The sequence below is a fragment of the Notolepis coatsorum genome, assembly GCF_963971535.1.
Source record: "Notolepis coatsorum genome assembly, chromosome: 8".
In the NCBI taxonomy this organism is placed as follows: domain Eukaryota; kingdom Metazoa; phylum Chordata; class Actinopteri; order Aulopiformes; family Paralepididae; genus Notolepis; species Notolepis coatsorum.
This window is the reverse complement of record NC_140172.1, coordinates 35,063,624-35,087,486: the sequence shown is the minus strand read 5'-3', so window position 1 is coordinate 35,087,486 and position 23,863 is coordinate 35,063,624. Positions and strand designations below refer to the sequence as shown.

General features: G+C 44.0%; 1 protein-coding gene across 1 annotated transcript in view; it reads right to left on the bottom strand.

Annotated features, from left to right (window-relative positions):
• The window catches only part of LOC311233395 (organic cation/carnitine transporter 2-like), a gene marked incomplete at both ends in the record, with an annotated part of 77,569 nt that extends 55,385 nt beyond the window's left edge, over positions 1-22,184 (bottom strand). The window contains 5 exons of the mRNA XM_084320369.1: positions 11,857-11,983; positions 14,994-15,165; positions 18,502-18,656; positions 18,877-18,980; positions 21,795-22,184. Coding sequence (XP_084176495.1) covers positions 11,857-11,983; positions 14,994-15,165; positions 18,502-18,656; positions 18,877-18,980; positions 21,795-22,184 — 948 coding nt within the window. The remainder of the gene's footprint in view (positions 1-11,856; positions 11,984-14,993; positions 15,166-18,501; positions 18,657-18,876; positions 18,981-21,794) is intronic.
• Positions 22,185-23,863: the final 1,679 nt, after the last annotated feature.

The following is a 23,863-nucleotide window of genomic DNA, read 5'->3' as shown; positions in this document are numbered from 1 at the left end:
ATTACATTAAAACAACACTAGGTTACCTAACAGTGGTTCTCAAACATTTGGGTCCAAACTGTTCCCTAGCAACAGAAACCGTCTACAACCGCTGTCTGAGTTGTACCCGCTGTTTGCTTGTCTCTTCCCAGGTTCGCATGGGCTTGATGAGGCCTGACTACTTCAGGAGCAACGTCCAGAACAACCCTGTGGTGAGGGACAGCCACGACTGCAGGCCCCTCATCCTCAGCGTCCTGAACCCCCCTGGCACCGACAGGCTCCCAAACCCCCTGACCCGCCCACGCCGGCCCCAGGAGGTCCTATTGGCCATCGGAGGCGGGGATGGCATGGAGGCTTACAATATCCGAGCCGGTGGATGGATGGACGTGAGCGTTGAGGGGGAGAGTCCCCGGGCCTTCCACGGCACCGCTTATCTCCACGGTCTGGTCTACCGCGTCGGTGGCTATAACGACTGCTATGAGCATCTCAGCAGTGTGCACAGGTTCAACCCCGTCACTCGCAGCTGGCTGCAGGCGGCTCCCATGCACTCACGCCGCAGTGAGCTCAGCGTGGTCGCGTTGGACGGCTGTATCTACGCCATGGGAGGGAACGACAGAGACGTGATACTGAACACCGCCGAGCGCTACAAGCCTGAAACCAACCAGTGGACACTGATCTCACCCATGCTGGAGCGCAGGATAGACGCCGGGGCAGCAGCCCTCCAGGGCAAGGTGGGTGGAACAGAGGGACACAGGGTGCTAGATGAACACAAGGAACGTTAGATCAGAAATCATAAATGTCTTTATTGCCAAGTAAGCTTGCACATACAAAAGATGTGTCTGGGTCCTTTGGTGCATCAACATTAATAGACAATTAAAGTAGAATGAAATCAAATGGAATATATAAACTAAATTAGAATATTCTTTCTTATTACAGGTTTACATCTGTGGTGGCTCCAACAGGACGGGGGAGGTTCTGCTCACAGCTGAGTGCTACAGCCCAGACACCGACCAGTGGACTCTGATCGCCCCCATGAGCAGCAGGCGTGGCTACGTGGGAGTGGCTGCGTACGGAGGACAAGTCTATGCGGTAGGTGCACACGGAGACAAATGCTTTATACTAGATATTTCTATAGATATGTATCATTTGACTTGCAATGCTGCTGTGATGCCCTCATTTCCCTAAGTGGATTTTCCCCTGTAACAAGTTAGCAGAGTTATAATGCTAAGCAGGAAAGTGTTGCATCAAGTTCAAGGCCATATAATTCTTAATTTTTAATATTTTAAAAAAAGTATTCTTTTCAGGAAGAGCACTAAGAGCATAATCTCAATATATCTGTAAAATATTACAAATATTTCCGAATTTTAACCACTTATCTTCCTGTTTGTTTGATAGTAAATCCCTTTTTATGACAAAAAAATGCAGAAATCTGCATTTATTTCATATTTATACACGTTTTCAATCCCATATTGCAGTGTGGAAAACATGCACCAAGTCCTTGTGAAAAATAATCTGTCTTTATATTTACAAATGAATGACTAATTCGGTCAGAAATAGCTGAGACGCTAACGTTAGTAAGCACTGCTTATTGATTATTATATCCGCGGGGTTACAGTAAACTGTCTCCCGGTACATTCTGAAGACACACCGCTGTCTGCTGAAGAACCAGTCCTCTTCCGCACATAGTGAGATCAGAGCAGCGCGAGGTGCCGCCCCCTCGGCTTCAAAGTGTTCAGCTCAGCCGCTGTACTGGAGAAGAGGAAGCAGGTCGTCCAGCACCGCGATGCCAAAGTAGCTGCGGGGGGTGAGACACTGTATTCTGTCTGCCTGCCTTAACCCCACACTAAAACATTCCTCTCATGTGTCCTGTCCTCAGGTGGGAGGGTTTGACCTTAGAAACTACCTGCGTAGCGCGGAGGCCTACAGCCCCTTGACTGACTCCTGGAGCGCCCTGCCCGACATGCTCACCCCCCGCAGCCGCTTTGGCATCGCGGTGCTGGACGACCTGCTCTTCGTGGTCGGAGGCTTCAATGGCTCCCCCCTCTCCAACGTGGAGCGCTACGACCAGAGCAGCGACAGGTGGACTGTAGCCGAGGACATGGAGATCCAGCGCTTTGGCCTAAGCTGCTGCATAATGCATGGCCTGCCATTTAATATGAGCCAGTACGCTGCTCCCCGTGGAGGAGGAGGAGGAGGAGGAGGAGGAGGAGGAGGAGGAATAGGAGGAAGAGGAGGAGGAGGAGGATAAGGAAGAGGAGGAGGAGGAAGAGGAGGAAGAGGAGGAGGAGCAGGAGGATGAAGAGGATGAGGAGGAGGAGGAGGAGCAGGAGGAGGAGGAAGATGTGGAAGAGTAGGAGGAGGAGGATGATTAGGAGGAGGAGGAGAAGGAGGATGAGGAGGAAGAGTAGGAGGAGGAGGAGGAGGATTAGGAGGAGGAGGAAGATGAGGAAGAGGAGGAGGAGGAGGAAGAGGATGAGGAGGAGGAAGATGAGGAGGAGTAGTAGGAGGAGGAGGAAGATGAGGAAGAGGAGGAGGAGGAGGAGGAAGAGGAGGAAGAAGAGGAGGAGGAGGAAGAGGAGGAAGAGGAGGAGGAGGAAGAGGAAGAGGAGGAGGAGGCAGCAGGGGATCCATCTAAGAACCTTAAACATGTATTAGACCAAAATAAATCCTAAGAAATTAATAAATTACTATCAGCCAAAGGTGGTGCATTTCTTTCTTCTAGTAATTCAGGCAATATCTGTTTTTAGTTTGTGTAATGTAATGTAATATCTGTTTTTAGTTTGTGTAATGTAATATCCGTTTTTTATAGTTTGTGAAATGTAATGTAATATCTGTTTTTAGTTTGTGTAATGTAATGTAATATCTGTTTTTAGTTTGTGGAATGCACATAATATGGGACTTTTATCCATATGGTTGAGCCTGTTAGGAATTGCACCCCCAACCCAAGCAGATTGCAGATCACTCTCTCTATATGGAGGTAAGAAAGAAAATATGGTAAAAATAATTGGCATAAAAAGGGCACTTTTTTATGAAGCACAAAATGGCAGGTGCTTGTGCACCCATTGGGCTCGATGTGTGCACGTGCCTGCTCGCTGTGCCCTTGAGCAAGGCACCTCAGCTTTAACCGCTCCAGTGTTAGCTGCTCAGGGGCCAGTAGTAGAGTGCCTGACCATAGCGTATTTATACCTGTATCACTGGACATATAAATGCATATTAAATCAAGTCAAATTGATTTGTAAAGCCCGAAATCACAAGTTAATGTCCCCATGGGCCAGACAAGAATTCAAGAAGAAACATCTCAATAAATCAAGAACAAAAAACCCACCATGAAATCCAAAATAAATGTAAAGTAATAAATGCAACACTCCCAGACATACCCCAGCGAAGGTAAGGAAAAACCTAGTGTAGCAGTCTGGAAAATATGGTATATTATTCAGAACTGCTGACTGTGTTTATATCCCTTTTTGTACACAAAGACATTCTAACTAGTGTCATTGATTCACACGAACAATGACACAAACGTCCCCGTCCGAAGAGCATTGGGACACGGATTATCAATTACAGTATTGATTCATATTTTACAGTGCGTCTCCCCTTGTGACTGGCAGGCGGGACCAGCAGGGGGCAGTAGCAGGCAGAGAGTGGCGGAGAGAGCTGAGAGATGATAAAGGGAGGAGCCGAGCGGAAGTCGTTCTCTTCGGCCATGAACTTGACAACGAGAGGACACAGCTAACGGGAGCTCTAGACAGCCCTGTTGCTGACGTTTATGCCGGAGTGCCCCGGGAGAGGACAACGGGTGATAGGAAGTACTGGCTAGTGGATACGATATCCTAGCAGTACCAGTGGTATGATATGAACAATAAGTGCAGAGTCAGGCACTAACAGTCGAGTTATACCTAGTTACAGTGAGCGGTATAGGTAGCGTGCGGCTAAGGAGCACAGTAGTATTGCTCGTGTTATACTTAGTTACAGTGACGGTATAGTCTGCGTGCCAGAGACGTGCGGGACCTCCAAGCAGTCTGCCCGGGCGTCAACAGCTGTTTGCACCGGAGAGCTGCAGCACACCTGCTCCAGGCTGCCTGCAGGACACGGGGAGTTCTTTACCACCAGCAGAGGTCGTCATCGCCAGCACCAGCTCAGCCAGCGCTGCCTCTCTGCTACAGCTCCGCCTGCTGACATCCTCGCGAGAGCGTTCGACGCCATCTTGCCTCACGGACAACAGTGGAGTGGCGAGGCGGCCATTTCGGATGAGTACAAACGAGCAGTGATGCTCCCGATTCCATATACAGTATACAGTGTGGTGCTGCCCGCGGGCGAAGTTAACGTTGTTAACCACAGTGCATAAGGGGATCCCCAGACAATATATACCGGTATTAGTATAGGACTTTTGCAAGGTATTTTGTGGGCTCACTCTTTTATTTTATTCCTTTTCTTTGAGCGTGATACAATGTGTGTGTATTAATATTTTCCCATTCAATTAACCCTTCCCTGGGGGGGAAGTTACAGACCTGGTGCATTATAATTAAAGCCTTTGAGGTATTATTCTGGCCGTATAATTAAAGCCTGTTGAGGTATTATACAGGGTGAAGACCCAGACGTGGGTGATGAGTCAAACACAGTGAAGTATATTATCCCTGATAGTAACCCAGAGGTGGGTGCATAATATACGTGTTTATGAGGTATTGAGTTGAACAGCAGGGGCTATAGTAGGACTTCAGCCCAATTGGCCACTAGTATAAAATAATTGTAACTGAACAGTACAATTAACATAAAGACTTGAATGGGGTTCTGTGTGCGTGTCCATTCCTGTGCCCTGCATTAACTCTTTTGGTGTGGGTAACGTATATATATGGTTAACCCCTTCCTACCCAACTCTCCCCTTTTCATTGTAAGGTTTCTAGGGTCATTGAGGGAGGGTACTGCTTGCGGGGGGAACTCAGAGTATTTGATTACAATTCAGTCACGAGGTGTGGGAGGGTCTAAGGAGCGACTGGGAGGAGTGGGAGCGTGTTGGGGAGTACTGCTGACCGCCCTGCGACAGGGAAGGAAGACCAGAGTACCAGACCAGGTTGGTAAATCCCGGGCCCCATCCACTCACACTACCAGCCTCCAGTCGACGCCCCAGGCCCAAAGACGAGGGTGCAGCCAGACAGAGTTCTGCTGTGTCCAGCTACCTCCTGACTGCCAGCAACCGTTCCCACGAAGCAGGGATAATCCACCCTGCTACACTAGCAATAGGAAAAAAGCACCACAGGCGATGTGGAGGAGAGAAACCTTAGAAGGGCCGTTCAAATGGGGTGATCCCCCTTCTTGGATGTCGGTGATAATAGTGTTGCTATGGATGGGTGGAGAATAAAACAGGCGTATAGTTGGTATGTATGTACATATACGTGTAATAAAACACAAATATGTGCATGCAATAGCAACTGGGGTACATAAGAATATTTTTTAAACATTTAAATATATTACAACTCTGTACATACATGTGATTAGCATTATACTCAGTAGAACAAATGTATATATATTATACCCAGCTTAATCACTATATTAATATTACTATTGCACTTTACTGTTACATTTGCACTCGGGTTGGATGCCCCACTTATTTTCATTGTAATGTACTTATGCTGTATGATGACAATACATTTCAATGTAATCTAATCTAACTGGTACTATGACCTGAATGATGGTCCTAGAGGTCAGTAATTTGATGCTCTTTTGGTGTTTTGGCGATGGTGGCGTAAGAGAGTGCTGTCTTAACGTAAGAGAGTGCCGTCTTAACAGGTCGTGGGAAATCTCCCATATACAGTCAAGAAATTGACATTCCCTAATAGATAGTGTGTACATAAATGAAAATGTATGTGTCTGATAAAGAGATAGGTATATATAGATCAAAAGGCATGTGTCTGATAGGGATATATTATTAAAATATTGTATAATTGGCTGATATGAACATAGATAATGTATCTAAAAGCTAAATAGTATATTATGCTGTATTGTATTATGAATTAATTATGAGTAGGTATTATTGTATTGTATTATGAATTCATAAGGCGTATATATTGTTGTATTGTATTATGCATTTGATTAGGGTTTTTATTGTTGTTTTAATTGTCTGTATGACATGTGAATGTTGTGAGTGTATAAGTCTGTAACTGTATTTTACGTGTTATGGACCCCAGGAAGAATAGCCCCAGAACTGCTGTGGCTAATGGGGATCCAAATAAACTTAAACTTAAACTTAAACTTCAATTTAAACTTAAACAGTAGGCATTGGATTGGGTGGAGAGCTGGTGACTGCATGCAAATGCCCTCGTATGCCCTGTGTATGGGGACATGTCACCCATATAGAAACACCTCTTCAATCAATATCTGAAATGCAAATAAATAAATAACCTTCTTAATAAATATAATATTTATATTGTAGTGGGTTCTATAGAGACATAATTCCCCATGGTATTGTTTTGATGTGTTGATGGGGCACTGTCACTTTAAGGAGGTTGGTTTTGGGGTTGGGCTGAGAGGAGACGCCCTGTGTGGGGTTTCATTGATAAATGTTTGATTACTACGAGCTGTCAGAAGCTAGCACGGCATAGTTCTGACAGCTGTCACTTGTGCTACTGCAAAATAAATGACACACGGCTTTGTGTTGTCAACTGAAAAAGAGCGTTTCTCTATTCCGACGATTTCTACAATATAATATATATATAAATAACTGTCTTTTACTAGTACCTTACTACTATGTACTATGTTACTATCCATATACTACTACCTACCATGCTAATATGTCTATTATACTATGCACTCAGGCAGGGACGTGCACAGGACTTTAGAGGGGCAGGTGCTCAAAGGCTGAAAAGGGCACTACACTTGTGTGTATATATTAACCGAGCGCGCATAGCGCGCAAGCCCGATTTTTAAGGGCCATTTTCGGGCGGGGGGCCCCCTTTTTATGCTTTTTGGGGGGTTTTGGTGATCAAATATTGAATATTGAACTATAATAATCAGTGCAGGAGCTCACTTATCCTTGAAAGACACTTTTATCACTGACTTAAAAGGCCCATACATCTCCATAAATGTTCAGGGGGGAGGGAATAAGTGCTTACCCTACAGACCCCAAGAAGTGCTGTATATTCTGTATTGTTTAATATAAATGCATTTTTTATTCCAATCCCGATTTGTATTTGAGATTCCCAAATCCCATCGGACTTGACTTCTTCATGTCCCTCAATGAGTGTAATACCAGCATTCAACTGTATGCGCCACAGCGGTTTCTATCATCATCATCATCACCACCCACGCTATGCATAAAATATATAGGTCCGCGGAGAGGCACGCTGAGGAGGCCGTGCAAACTGCAATGGAATATGGGGCATCTCTCTCTCTTTACCTAATATTTTGATTCTATCCTGACATTTTTCAGTTGGAAGGGCAGTCTATAGGCTATGCGTAACGGTAAAAAAAAAGAAAACGTTTTTTTTTTCAAAAAGGGCACTTTTTTGATGAGGCTCAAAAAGGCAGGTGCTCAAGCACCCCTTGGCCTCTATGTGTGCACGTGCCTGTTTCTAGACAATAAGTACGCTGCCAGCTTGCCGATTATGTCTTTCAACTTTCTTATGCAGACTTTGAAAGCTCTATATTAGCTTTCAAAGTCTGTAAATTGTTTATGTAAAATGCCAAGCTCCTTGTTCTATCGCTTTACAGATATCTTTATTATAATAATTATAATAATAACAAAACAAGTATCTCATGTTCTTCTGAGCATGTACATTTAGAAAAGCTATGACAATAAAATAATCTCAAGATCTGATCTGAATAATAATAATGAGATAGCTAAACAGTTTTGTGTATATAGATAGCATTGTTCAGTTTAGGAATTTCCACATGAGCTAGCATCTTTATAACAAGGTTTACCTACATGAAATGAAGTGACAATGGCAGGAGTGGGTGGGTCATATAAGGTAAATCGTATAATAATAAAATACAATTAAATAATAATAATAATAATTTGGGCTGAGAGTGACATTTAATATTTGGTCACTAGTCTATGCCCCTGTAGGTACCAGATCGGCCCTGGGGACATTTTCCAGTAGAATCGCATAGCAGCGCCATAGATGTTTATCAGACTCACTGTACCAAGGGTCATTGGCCTCACAACGATAGTGTCAAATCTGTCATTGAGTGACGTGATTCTACAAGTGGAATTAGATAGGAAATAAACACTGTTTGTCTTTATCACTTGAGGTTGTGTTAAATTACAGTAGCACAAGGTTAAATTCACAAGCACAAAGAATGGCCCCACCATTAGGGTATTATGCTGGCCTGCTCAAAATGATGAATGAACCAGCTTATATGGAAGATCAGACAATCTATCAGCATGAGCACTGACAGGACAGGCATCCACTTTTCTAGTGTACTTACTGTACAATTATATCACTATGTTGAAATTAGTTGTACTACTACTGTTCAACTGCATACACAGGCTTACTTCTGTCCGATACCTACCTAGGAAGATGATATAGGGTGCTGTGATAGACCCAAGACGAGCGAAACAGGAACACACCCCCATGCCAGCATTCCTGATCACTGTAGGGTACAGCTCAGCAGTGTACATATACAAGATGCAGAAGGACATGGTGAAAAAGAACTTCCCAATCATTTCTAATGCTATGGCAAGGGCCTGGAGACCTGCAGCAGCAGCAGCAGAAGAAGAAGAAGAAGAAGAAGAAGAAGAAGAAGAAGAAGAAGAAGAAGAAGAAGAAGAAGAAGAAGAAGAAGAAGAAGAAGAAGAAGAAGAAGAAGAAGAAGAAGAAGAAGAAGAAGAAGAAGAAGAAGAAGAAGAAGAAGATTTCAATATTCTATTATATAAACCTCTTGAACATAAACAGTTTAAGACAAGTGCATTTGAAGCCAAAAAAATGTAGTAATTTAGAGTAAATTAGTTTGAATATGGCCACCGGTGATTGATTCCTTGTGTTGTGTTAATTACAGCTGTAATTAACATGACACAAGGATTCAATGTCCCCAATGACATCACTGATAGCCATATTGAAACTAATTTACTAATAGTCCAACTAAATGAATGTGTGCAAAACTGTTCAGTGTTATTGGATGTGTGTGAGAAAATGTTTTATAGAGGTAGTTTACAGTTTTAATTCTGTTTTACAGTGAGAAAATCTTTTCAATGCAAATTGCCATCAGGAGAAATACTTTTCTCCGAAAGAGTTTCCTTTAAACCTAAATCTATTCACAGTATTTTAATGACTGAAATGATACCTTGTATTTTTGGTCAAAATAATGTGAATACTTCATAAAATATTATAACAAGAAAATACATTTTACATACACACATGAAATACATTTGAGTGGTGCTATGATTTGAGAACAGGGTCTCATTCTCCAACGGACTTACGACAAAAAGGGCTTTCTCTTAGGACCATTTGAGACATTTTCGGGCAAGACATGAATATAGACATGAACATCACCCCCACCCTCATCCACCTCCACTGGCTCCCCATCAAATCCCGCATCACCTACAAAACCCTCCTGCTCACCTACAAATCCCTTCACGCTCTGGCACCTCAGTACCTCACTGACCTCCTCCACCCCTACACTCAGTCACGGTCCCTGCGATCCATGGACACTGGTCAGCTCTCCATCCCCCGAACCAGACTGCGGACGTTCAGGGACAGAGTGTGGTAATATTGCCTTTGAATTCAATAACTAAAATGTGTGAATAATTAGGAAACCATAACATTATGCCTTGTATACTGTTTAGCAGAATGGGCTGCAGGGCTAAATGAGGAACGAGACTAGAGACAGTTGAACAGACAAAGGTCACACCTACTGTGACCAGATTACAACCACACCTACGGGGGCCACTAGCAAAACCCCGCTGTACTCAGCAAAAGACCACACCAAGGAGGGGGGCCATCAAGACCCCCCCCTTCTGTTCACTGAGGGAAGACGACACCAACCCCCACCCACGGACAATAACCTGTTGGGGACAGACCCAACAGGAAGACAATGACGGGGGCCACTAGCGGCCCCCTCTGGGTATTGAGTCAAGATCCACACAGGAGATCAAGGAGGTGGGGGCAGCCGGCCCCCCCCCCCCAGAGAAACCCAGAGGTGGGGGCTGCCAGCCCCCACCGGAGACCGCCCACAGAAGACGCCTGATTGGCCAAACTGTATTAGTAAAATGTGCTATTATTGGCCAGAAATTATAAGAGCGAACATATTGGTAGTTCAGGAGCCCAGACCACCCCAACCCCAGGGTCTGCGGCTCCACCCCTCCCCGCCAGAGAGACTGTGCTGTTTTTGATGTAAGTAAGCTGGATGGAACCACTATGTTTGGTTAGAATAGAATGTAACTTAGCTTAGAAACCAGGCTTACTTATATGCAAAAAGGGCTTACAGTATTTTCAATGTATGTTCAAATTATGTTAACAAATGACTGTTTTGTGTACCTGTTGGGGTTTGAGATGCAAACCGTGTTGATTCTTTGCACAGAGCAGACATGTTAATGTTTTCTGATAATCCTTGTATGTGAAAGGCAACCTTTTATTCACTCTTGGCCCTGGGTCAAATAAATCAGTTGAGTTGAACTAGAGTTCTGGTTGTCTGGCTTACACGTTTATTTCTCATCTGCTTAAGTCAGATGAGGAGACCAACAATTCTATCACGTATGATCCTTTCTCCTCCTTCCAGATAGCAATCTCATTGTACTGTACAATAACCTTAGATTATTGTAGGATTCTATAGGAATATACTACAAGAGCTTTCAGTGTGGCAGCTCCCACCCTCTGGAATTCCCTCCCCGCAGAACTCCGCACCGCCCCAACTCTGGACTCATTCAAAAAACTGCTCAAAACCCACCTCTTCAACTTGGCCTTTAACCCCTAATTTCTCGCTTTATATGTATATGTTGTGTCTGTCCACTATGTTTGTTAATTTGTCATCTACCCCCCCCCCCCCCCCTATGTAAAGTGACCTTGGGCTATATAAAATGAAGTTATTATTATTATTATAGACAATATATTATAATATAATATTAATTATATATGTTTTATTGGGACGGTTGGTGAATCGTCCCGAAAAGGTCTCAAATGGCCATAAGAGAAAGCCCTTTTTGTCGTAAGTCCGTTGGAGAATGAGACCCGACCTCAAACATTCACTTATCAAAACACTCACTCAGCAAAATACTCACTTTCCGGAATAAGTTGAATCAAGAGAAGAAGTCCCCCACCAAATACAAGAGACGATAATAGAATGGGTCTTCTTGGACATTTCTTGAGAAGCAATATAGATAGAATATAGCCTGGCACTTCACAAACCGCTGATATGAAGCAGTTCAGGTATGGATTCCCGCTCAGATTTCCAGAATTCAACGATAATCCATAAAAGCCCATGTTTATTGAAATCCTAAAATCACAAAATATATGAAGAACTGAAAACTATAACTTGAATATAGTTTTCAGAATACACACACATTTCTTATAATTACTACTCTTGTATTTCCATGTGTTATTATCATTAAATGTGTACTCTAAGTGGAAATTTTTTTAAGCATCATGATATTCAGACACTAACCATAATATTATACTCATCAAGGTGATGCATCTTATGTTGCCCGTCTTTAGAAGATCAATCACGGTGCTCTTCTTTGTTGGTGGCGGCTCTATTTCAAGCTGTTGGTGGCAATGACATACAGTAAAGATTTTATTGACCCCATAACTAATCGCTTGAAACATTTATAAATGTTATCAATTGGAAGTTAGCTAATAATGTAAATGGTTTGATAATGACCAGCTTTTAACCACATTAATTCCATTTTTGATTTCAATAATGATGTGATTAAATGCCACTCTACAGTACCTGTTTCTCCTCAAAGATCACCTCTGGCGCTTCCACACGGTTTTTCCTGGCCATGTCTCTCAGTAAGACCTCAGCCTCCTGCTCTCTGCCCTGGCAAAACAACCACCGTGGAGACTCTGGGATGAACCTGACATGCAAGATAGAGTGAAGGGAAAACAAAGCTGTCTGACTTTTCTTTCCCTGTGTTCAAAAAGGTTTAATTTCAAACACACAAGCAAGGTGATGATGATGAAGATTCCCCAAACACGGACCTCTCCAAACACGGACCTCTCCAAACACGAACCTCTCCAAACATGAACCTCTCCAAACACGAACCTCTCCAAACATGAACCTCTCCAAACATGAACATCCCCAAACATGAACCTCTCCAAACATGAACCTCCCCAAACATGAACCTCCCCAAACATGAACCTCTCCAAACATGAACCTCCCCAAACATGAACCTCCCCAAACATGAACCTCCCCAAACACGAACCTCCCCAAACATGAACCTCTCCAAATATGAACCTCCCCAAACACGAACCTCCCCAAACATGACCTCCCCAAACACGGACCTCCCCAAACACGATCCTCCCCAAACATGACCTCCCCAAACACGGACCTCCCCAAACATGAACCTCCCCAAACATTAACCTCTCCAAATATGAACCTCTCCAAACACGGACCTCTCCAAACACGAACCTCTCCAAACATGAACCTCTCCAAATATGAACCTCTCCAAACACGAACCTCTCCAAACATTAACCTCTCCAAATATGAACCTCTCCAAACATTAACCTCTCCAAATATGAACCTCTCCAAACACGGACCTCTCCAAACACGAACCTCTCCAAACATGAACCTCTCCAAATATGAACCTCTCCAAACACAAACCTCTCCAAACATTAACCTCTCCAAATATGAACCTCTCCAAACACGAACCTCTCCAAACATGAATCTCCCCAAACACGGACCTCTCCAAACACGAACCTCTCCAAACATTAACCTCCCCAAACACGGACCTCTCCAAACACGAACCTCTCCAAACACGAACCTCTCCAAACACGAACCTCCCCAAACATGAACCTCCCCAAACATGAACCTCCCCAAACACGAACCTCCCCAAACACGAACCTCCCCAAACACGAACCTCCCCAAACATGAACCTCTCATGAACCTCTCCAAACACCAATGGCATTGCTGTCTTGGAACTTACCACCTATGAGAAGTAGACCACTGTTGTCACTTGCTTGATATGGTTTAATCTCTTAAACTCTTAAGATCTTCTTAACCCTTTACCGGCCAAGTAACCATTTTTGGCCACTTCCCCATACAATATATTTAGCCAGGTCGGAGAGGGGGGATCTTTAATCTATGAAAAATAATTCTTACAGCCAATCAGCACAGGTCAGGCTATGACACAGATATTGTCACCATCCCATCTGACCAATCAGGATAGACCCTGGGGATCTGCAACTTCCTTCTTTTCACCACAGCAAAAAAATGCTAATTTGTGCACCTGCTTCTACTCTTCTAAATCCATTATTTCCTCAACAAGTAATGGTGAATTGATAACATTTACTCATTTTTGCAGTTGAACAATCATTGTAAAGGATGGGATAGGTGTTTTTTGCATAGGATTAGTGAAATCAGGATTTGTTGTTAGCTAAAAAGTGGTGAAGCCATAAACGGTCATATGACCCTTCAGTTGAAGTGAATTTTTTTTTCACACTTAGGGTATTACTTCTACCATGTAGTACCCTGTAGTGCCATGTAGTACCCTGTAGTACCATGTAGTGCCATGTAGTACCCTGTATTGCCATGTACCCTGTATTGCCATGTAGTACCCTGTAGTGCCATGTAGTACCATGTAGTACCCTGTAGTACCATGTAGTACCCTGTAGTACCCTGTAGTGCATGTAGTACGGCAAAGGGAACTGCTCCCGCCTACCTCCGGTCAATGGTCTCTAACTACACACCCTCAAGACCCCTACGCTCTGCATCTTCTGGCCGCCTCAGACCTACTCCTATCCAAGCTCCGGGAGGGTCATCAAAGAGAAGTCGCCTATTCTCAGTCCTTGCCCCACAATGGTGGAATGAACTACCCACCCCAGTTAGGACAGCCGAAACACGTCCAATCTTTCGCCGTCGACTAAAGACTCACTTCTTCAACCATTATCTGAATTAAAAAAAAAAAAAAAAAAAAATAATCTAACCCTAACTAACCATACTGTCATGCACTTGTCCTAATAAACTAACCTACACTGTAGCAGTCAACACTTTGATGAACATTGTTACTCAGCTGATAGAGTTGTGCTCTTCCTGATGGCTTGTCGTACAGAACTTGTAAGTCGCTTTGGATAAAAGCGTCAGCTAAATGACTAAATGTAAATGACTAAATGTAGTACCATGTAGTATCATGTAGTACCCTGTAGTACCCTGTAGTACCATGTAGTATCATGTAGTACCATGTGTATTACCCTGTAGTACCATGTAGTATCATGTAGTACCATGTACCTGTAGTATCATGTAGTACCCTGTAGTACCCTGTAGTACCATGTAGTATCATGTAGTACCATGTGTATTACCCTGTAGTACCATGTAGTATCATGTAGTACCCTGTAGTACCCTGTAGTACCATGTAGTATCATGTAGTACCATGTGTATTACCCTGTAGTACCATGTAGTATCATGTAGTACCATGTACCTGTAGTATCATGTAGTACCCTGTAGTACCATGTAGTTATATAGTTTTGTCCGCTATTCTTCTTTGGGCCTTTATCGGCTACTGTTGCCATGGCAATGCAAATTCAAGAAAACTCCCAATAAATTTTATTATTTATTTTATGTTATGAATCAGCCTGCCAAGTTTCATAGATATGCCCCCTAAGGAAAAAGATGCCCCATAGCCCCCACATTTTTAGGGTACCGGTCGAGGGCCTGTTCACGGACACTTCGGTTAACCTTAATTTACAGCGGAAAACTCATTTATTTATATATTTTTTTTTATTGTGAATTTCCAGGTATTTCAAGAAGTGACCGGTAAAGGGTTAAATGACGTAGCATATACAAAGCTATGTATGTTCTACTCCACCAATGCACATGTCACACACATTTGTATTCAGGTGTGCAAGAGACTCTGACGACTTGGAACTTACCACCAAAATGGGATGTAGATGAGCATGACGAGGGAAAAGAAAAAGACAAGGGTCCTCCATTCCCTCATGCCATAGGCGAACCCAGGTACTGCCATGTAACCGATGCAGAAGTGGAGAAAGGTCCCCAGGGCTGTGTAGAGCTGGCGCATAGGCTTACTCAAAACCTCTGTGGCTGTTGAGAGGTTAGATTAATGTAAGAGAGTCAGTTCAGCGCCGTTATTTTTCTTCATCTTAAAGGAACACGACAACATCATGGGAAATTCACTTACCGTCTTCTCCAGAGAGACAAGAAGATGGATACCAGTTTTCTCTCTGTGCATTCAGTAGAAAAGCTATCCGGTTGCACATTAGCATAGCTTAGCACAATGCTTATAATCTCACTCTGGTAGAAGACGGTACACACATTTCCCACAATGTTGGCGTGATACTTTAACACATTCGGCGCCAGACCCGAGATATCCCGGGGTAACACGCCATGCGTTGGGCGCCAAGACCCGAGATTTCTCGGGTTTTGGTCGTTTATTCCTTTATTCTATATTTGTATTCATTATTCACCCACGGACCTCTGTGTTACCATAGGGAATGAGTCTGAGGTCGTCAAACTGCAATTCCGGCCGCATCCCGCTAGACGGCGGTATCGAGCACCCTTTGTAACCTTGTATCTTGGCCTGTGTCACACAAACGTCTCCGGTTTCATGTTTCCTTGTTGGGCGAGGGCAGCCGTTCTGCCGGTTCCATTGAAGCGCGTCAAATATCCCCGATCGATATGTTGTGGTGGATTATGCCGTGGGCCAAATGGACATTGGATGTATCAGATGGCGATCAAACAATTGGAATATTATTTTTGGAATAATCCCAATCACAGGTAAGAACGATCTGACGTAAACTTTAGCTTGATCCTGCAATGCTTTTATACCAATCTGGCTGATACGCATTTTTAGTGTTCAATACGAATGCCGTTACTGACAATCAAATAATCAGAAACGACCCCCCCCCCCCCCCCTTTCATGCATTCATGATGGAACATAATACCTATGATATAGATTTTATTTCAGTATAATAGTGTATACAGGCAAGAAATGGTAACGTCTATAGTGGAATTGACGTATAGGGCTATAACTCCTATAACCGCTCTAAAACGATACTTATATTCACCACGGTATAACACAGGAACGTATGGATGGAAAAAAAAAATTATTTTCACATATTGAACGATAGATAGGTGATGTCAAATAGGCCATAATATTGTATCCATAGCTATAATATAGAATATAGTTATAGCTCTACAAACAAGGTGACTCAGTCCTATCGTTTAAAGCGCGGCCTAGCTACAGCGGGCCCCGACTAATAGCTGGCGACGAATGAGTTAAATTAGGAGTGCTGATCTAAGACAGGATTGGCTGATAGGTCAATGGGTCTCATTCCCGAATTGATTTACGACAAAAAATGTCCTCTTAGGCAGATTTCTGCCCATTTAAGACATATTAGGGCTGGTAGCGCGATTCCCCACATTTTCCTGAGATCGGATTTGGCCGTGGCTGAGAGCAGATTTAAGAGTGCTGAGGAGCACACTTATGACTAATTGAAAATTGTATTAACTTGACAGACTGTGTTCTCATAGTGATTCCTTCATGTCAACGCTACAGGCCTCCTTGGAATTAATTACTTAATCATAATTAAAATAAATATGACAATATTTGTACGATAAGAAATTACGCATTTGATGTCGGAAAAATAATTACTTTAATTACCGGTACTCAGATATTCAAACACAATTATGCAATTATTGTGAAATTATTGAAAATAATAATTATTTAATGCCTTCTGTGGAATTTGTATTTCTTATTTGTTACATATCTGTTTTAATGATTAATTATAAATTTGAAAGAATGCAGGTCAACATGCAATATATCTCATTGATTGGTATACAATGGGACAGATTTTTGTTTGATATAAACCTGCATTCCTTCGAATATATCATTAATCAATTAAACTTATATTGAAATACACTATATAGCCTATACACCAACACTGAAATGACAGTGGATAAATAAATAAATAAGAACTAAAGCTAATCGCGTGGAAATAGACTGCATTAATATTCCATAACAAGTCTTGTGTGCGCCAGTATGGCCTACGTGTCTAATGAATGAACAGTATAGGCTTAATATATTCTAGTTACTTGTTTCATTAGGATTTAGTAGATACTATATATATGCTCTGCCCTACGTACAGTATAAGTACAGTCTGTATACATACTGTACCTATACTGTACGTAGGGCAGAGCATATATATAGTATCTACTAAATCCTAATGAAACAAGTCATTAATGGAATAATAAGCCTATACTGCGTTCATTCATTACGCCGTAGGCTATACAATACTGCGCGCGTGTGCTGCGGCTGGTGTACCACGAGCTGTACTATATATGATGCCAATACATTAATCTAATCTAATTTCAATGGATTGCAAGACTTGCAAAGCGCTTCCGCGTCCATTTTCACACCGGCTGCATCATTAGTTGCCTTATAAGGAGCTCTGGAGGCGTTGTTTTGTATGCAAATGACCTGAATGGGGACGCGCGTTCGCGTTTGAGACATATGCCATTCCCCAACGCAGATATCACAGGTGCGAACGTTTGAGCCACTTAAGACATAATTATTACCAGTGTGTTGAGGACTCAGAGTGAACTTGTCATTGATTCTGTCTCAGTCGGTTCCAAGATAAGTCTTCCAAGAGAACTCTTTGGAAAATATTGGGGAATGAGACCCATTGTGTTCCCAGATCAGTACTCCACTCTCTCCATACATTCAGTATGTACACGAGTTTAGCTAGAGATGTTTGTCTCAAGGAGGATGAACCAGGATAGGTGTTTGTTCAGAATCCACCACACCTTTCATGAAGTTAAGGACATTACATGATAGATGGCCAGGTAAGGCCTCCATCTCTTCATATTACTCATGACTATTACTGTACATTGTTAGTGGATAGATGTTCTGAGACTCTGAAAAATTCTGGGACCCACCACTGGGCCATTGTTTGGGAACCCCACTTTTAAGGTACAGTATGTCTCTGAGTGTATAGTCTATGACATTGTGTGTTTGAATTGGCCTGCTAGAAGTATATTTTTTGTGGTTTACAGTGTCCTGTAGTACAACCAGTTTGGATCCTGTGTGGGGGGCGTGACACATAAATATAAAAATGCACATTGCCTGAATTGATAGCATGTAACCATACACCCATAGCTGTAGTGTGTGATAACCAATGCCATTTTGGCTCTAGACTGTAGCAGTGTAACTACTAGAGGTAGGTCTTTCCTTCTCCAAGGGTTGTCAAGTGACCCAGAAGAGCCCCCGACACCACTGGCAAGCCAAAGCGAAAAGAACATTTTCCGAATCCAATAATGTATCTTTTTTGATTGTACCAATATTGAAACCCTTGCTATTTGCAGTTGCCTGGTACTAATGTAACAAGCCTGCCAATTGCAACCACTTCATTTAAATCTTACCCAGTACAAAGCTGGAAAGAGTCATGGCTAACACAAAGCTCCCAACGAAGAATATGAGGACACAGAAAACCTCCCAAAAAGGAGAAAATGCTTGGATGAAGATGGACACGAATTGACCAGCGATGGAGAAGAACAGAACTTTCTTCCTTCCAAACCTGAATGAGAACACATCAGAAAACAAGAGTTTACATCTCATCAACATTAATTACAAACCATTCTAGTTCATTACATGTATGGTACATATTACTTTGTGATCACATTGTAATTTGTAATCACATGATTATTACAAAAAAGCTGCTTGTGTACTAGTATATTAATGAGGTAATTTCCTTTGCTGTATGCTGTATGCTGCTGAGGGGGTCGAGAGAGGAGTACCTATCTGAGAGGGCCCCTGACACCAGGGAGCCAAACAGGAATCCACAGAATAAGAGTGAGGTAGTTAAAGGAACTTTCCACTCATTGTCACAGACTAGGTCCCACTAAAACAAGAGGGAGAGAAAACAGTGTTACATAACATAACCTTCCACAAGATCAAGGACATTGGCTGTGACATGCTCTCATCTACCCTCTCCTCTACCCTGTCTGAGCCGTACACTGCCCTTTCACTTGAAGAGCAAGTCCACCACTACAATGACACTCTGCAGGCTGGCCTGGACAGGTTTGCCCCCCAAAAAACACGTCTGATATAAAAAATCAGAGGGCCGGAAGATTGAACGCAGGCTCCGGCAAACTGGACTAACGGTCCATCAGCTGTCGTACCGACAACACCAGATGGTATACTCATCCGCACTGAGAGCCGCTAGGGCCTCCTACTACTCAACTCTTATTGAGTCCGGCCACTCAAACCCAAAACTTCTGTTTTCTACAATCAATCAGATGCTCAACCCCAGGGACCCATCTGCCATAATCCCAAATTTTTTAAACCAAGATTGACACAATCAGGCAAAACAAAAAGTAAAACATTGCCCCTACTCAACTGGCCCCCCCCCCACCCGACACTGCCCCTCACGATGGCTAGGATGCTTTACTGAGGTCACCCAAGCCGAGCTATCCGCCATAGTTCTCAAAATGAACTCCTCCACTAGCTCCCTGGATCCCCTCCCAACCTCACTATTAAAAAGGTGCCTTCCAGCCACTGTCCCCACCATGACCCAAATAATAAACCGCTCACTGTCCACCGGTGAAGTTCCACCCCCCACCCCCCCCTCAAACTAGCAGCCATAAAACCAGTGCTAAAAAAGCACAACTACAGATTAATGTATGGATTTATGCGGAGCTAAATGCTAATGTGCCTCCACTATTAAGAGTTAGCTACATTAACATTTAGCTCTGCATAGATCCAAAACATTAATCTGTTAGATATGGGGCATTAAATGAGACATATAACTCAATTAGTATCGACATAGCATCTGTTAGATCCACGTTTGATATTCTGGAAAGTTGTGAACGCTTTCTGTTAATCTGGTAAACTGTTGGTTGTATTGGATTTAGGCCGAGCTAAATGCTAATGTGGCTCCACTGTTAGAGTTAGCTACATTAGCATTTAGCTCGGCATAAATCCAATACATTAATCTGTTAGATATGGGGCATGCAATGAGACATATAACTCAATTAGTATCGACATGGCATTTGTTAGACCCACATTTGATATTCTGGAAAGTTGTGAACGCTTTCTGTTAATTTGGTAAACTGTTGGGGATCATCCCTATGTTCCCCGGGTCCTATGTTCCCCCGGGTCCTATGTTCCCCGGGTTCTATTTTCCCCGCTTTGATTGATTAATAGATTGAAAATTTTATAAATTTTAATTATTTTATTAATTATTAATGTCCGCCTTGTTTCGAACGGTTAAGCTTAGGCCCTCTTTCGAACTGGTTAAGGTTAGAGTTTGGAATCAGGGCTGGTGGTCTAAAATTTGTAATCAATCAATCAATCAAAGCGGGGAACATAGAACCCGGGGAACATAGGACCCGGGGAACATAGACATGCTCCCAACTGTTGGTTGTATTGGATTTAGGCCGAGCTAAATGCTAATGTGGCTAACTAACAGTACACTTTTGTACATGAAATACAGACCAAAAACCTTAAAAGACCCCGCTGACAAACACACTTTAAAAACGTTTGCTTATAAAATTATCCACTTTTTTCTCCTTTTTTTCAATTTTTCTCCCATCCCAATTTCGTATTTCCAATTTTCCCCTCCCCTGTCTTGAACGTTGCTTGCATATGCCCCCCACTGGTCGGTTGTAGGGAGGATAGAAGCCTTGCATCACGTGTCCCCTCCGGTACACGAGGAGGCAGCCTGTCACATCTTTTCACCTGCCAGCGCGGACTCTCATTGGCGAGGTGTAACGTGAGGGAGGCTCACTCTACCCCCGTCATTTCTCTGCTGTGCAGGCGTCCCCCAACCGACCTGTAGGAGTCGCTGTCCACAACGTCCAGATTACCACCCATCAACTTCCACCCTCTAACTCTGCCAATTGAGCCAGTATGATGGCCGGCCCAAGCCGGAGGCAATGTTGACACCCGGATTCGAGACCGGAGTCTCTTGCATTGGTGACGAGCGCAATCTCCGCTGCGCCACCCAGCCGCTCCCTTATTAAATACTTTTTAAAGGTAATTCAAAAAGAAAAAAGTTACGATAAAGTTGTTTAATTGACGGGAGAAAAGTTGCTAAACTCAATGTATTGTGATGGGACCGGAAGAAGTCTGCGGGGCTAGAGACGTAACCGGATATGACGCCCCCCCCCCACATTGTGCAAGTGGTCGGTCAATAGCCTCACAAGGCAAATCTTTTTGACTATTATTTATTTCTACTTCTAAAATATATTGGAATGCACTGTTCCCACAATGGATTTTGGATGGTTTTATACCATTGGTCCGCTAGCAACCCACGTCATCTGATCCGAATAGTCTCAATGTAAACTGGTTACGTAAGGTAAATTAACAAGTACACTAATGCACTTCACACCTTCCAACAAACAAACACACACATACTGTACACACGCACACACATACTGTACAAACACACACACGCACACACACAAACAGACATACAGACACACAGACACACACAGACAGACAGACACACAGACACACACACACAGACAGACACACAGACACACACAGACAGACAGACACGCAGACACACACAGACATACACACACAGACACGCGCACACACACACACACACACACACACACACACACACACACACACACACACACACACACACACACACACACACACACACACACACACACACACACACACACACACACACACACACACACACCTCAGTGACTATGGTGGAGTGGTAGATGTCTCTGCTGTAGCTCCATCCGTCCACACAGTCCTCCTGCTGCAGCTCAGTGAGGTTGAAGTCTCCGGGGACGGAGCCCTGAGAGGACAGGTTTCTGACCACGTCCAGCCTGTACCTGCTGCACTTGCTCAGCTCCTCGTGGCCGTTCACCATCTCTAAGGGGATGATGGCTTTCATCCATTCCTCGCTCAGGTTGGCTTCTGGGACGACCAAGCACTGGTGCTGTGGACTGCCTCCAACAAACAGGATATAGTACGTGTTGAATCCACATGAAATGTTAATCCAACACAGAAGAAGAAAGATCTTCCAGAAATATGGTCCTTTCTCGCCCAGGAAAGAGGTGGATTCATCATAATCTTTCATTCTTCACCCACAAAATGTGTTTATGTTTACACGTAATCACAACATGAAAGGACCAGGTATGGTTGAGTATGATGCAGAGTTTTTGCTTATAATGGCCACACCCCTCTTAAGTTGGTTGGTTCTTCTCAAGAATCACGTGTCTTGGCAACAATTCAAAAGATAGATAAGATGCTGATAAGCAGGGATCCCTTCATCTGGCCGCTAACATCTTGGATGCACCTATTGATTATTCATTAAATTCACCCCTGCAATCAGGATGCTAAATTATAGTTTATAGAGTTCAATGTGCAAGTTTAGTTAATGATTATGTAAGTAATTGACTGTGTTTTTTTCTTACAGTATAGATAATCAAGTGCCTAGTGCTAAGCACCCTGCTTGCCACCTTGCTTGCCATATAGTTGGAAAATACCTTATATCAACATAAAGTTATAAATAGGCTATTGAGGTTAGGACACTAGACCAGTGTGGATGCATGTGTCTAACGTGTAAAGCTAATGTGTGGTGTTAAATGTAAATATGCCGGGCTGTTCCTTTCGTGTACTAACCCGTCCAGTAACTGAGGGTGGGGAAATATCCAAGTACAATGTCCATCCGTGCGTCCCGAGACGCCAGTGGAAGAGCGAGTGCGCACAGGGAGCGGGAGTTAACCGAGGGCGGGGGGTATCCACAAGTGATCAGTACGAACAAGCACTGAACGAGGGGCTGTCGGGCTCTTTATGGAGCAGGTGCTTCTCCCTCCGTGTGCATCCACGCGTGTGCCCAGCTGCTCCCAATCGTGTCTGATTAGATTCGACGAGTTGAGACAGTACCCCCTTCCTGACGGGAGGCACCGGACGACTGTCCCGGAGCATCTGGGTGGGCCCGGTAGAAGTCATCCAGCAGGGTGGGGTTGGCGAGGTAGGACGGAGGCACCCCACTCTGGTCCTCCGGGCCGTAGCCCACCCAGTCCACCAGGTACTGGAACCCCCGTCCCCTACGGCGGACGGCGAGAAGGCGGTGCACTGACCACACCGGGTCGCCGCCGTCCAGGACCTGCGGAGGTGGGGAGCAGGATCCGGGGGGGACAGGGGGCTAGAAGAGAACCGTTTTAAGAGAGAGACATGGAAGACTGGGTGGACCTTGAGAGTGGCCGGGAGATTCAAGCGAACCGCAGAATCATTAATGACACGGTCGATGGTATAGGGACCGACATAACAGTTGAGCTTACGTGTGGAGGTCTGGGAGGTCTGGAGGGGGAGGTCCCGTCATACCTTCTGGCCGGGCTGATAGTCCGGGGCAGGGACCCTCCGCCAGTTAGCACAGCCCCGAGCCCGCTCAGTAGCTCGTAGCAGAGCGGCCCGGGCTGTCCTCCATATGTGACGACACCGGCGGAGATGGACCCTGGTGGACGGGACCGCCACCTCCAGCTCCTGTTGGGGAAACAAAGGGGGTTGATAGCCCAGAGAACATTGGAAAGGGGACATACCGGTAGCTGAGCTCTCCATAGTGTTGAGGGAATACTCTACCCAGGGAAGTTACTTGGTCCATGAGGCAGGGCTGCTGGTGGTAATGCAGTGCAGAGCTGCTTTTAAGGCCTGGTTGGCTCGCTCTGCCTGTCTAGACTGGGGGTGGTATCCGAAGGTGAGGCTGACCTTGGCCCCAACACCTTTACAGAAGGCCTGCCACACCTTCGAGATGAA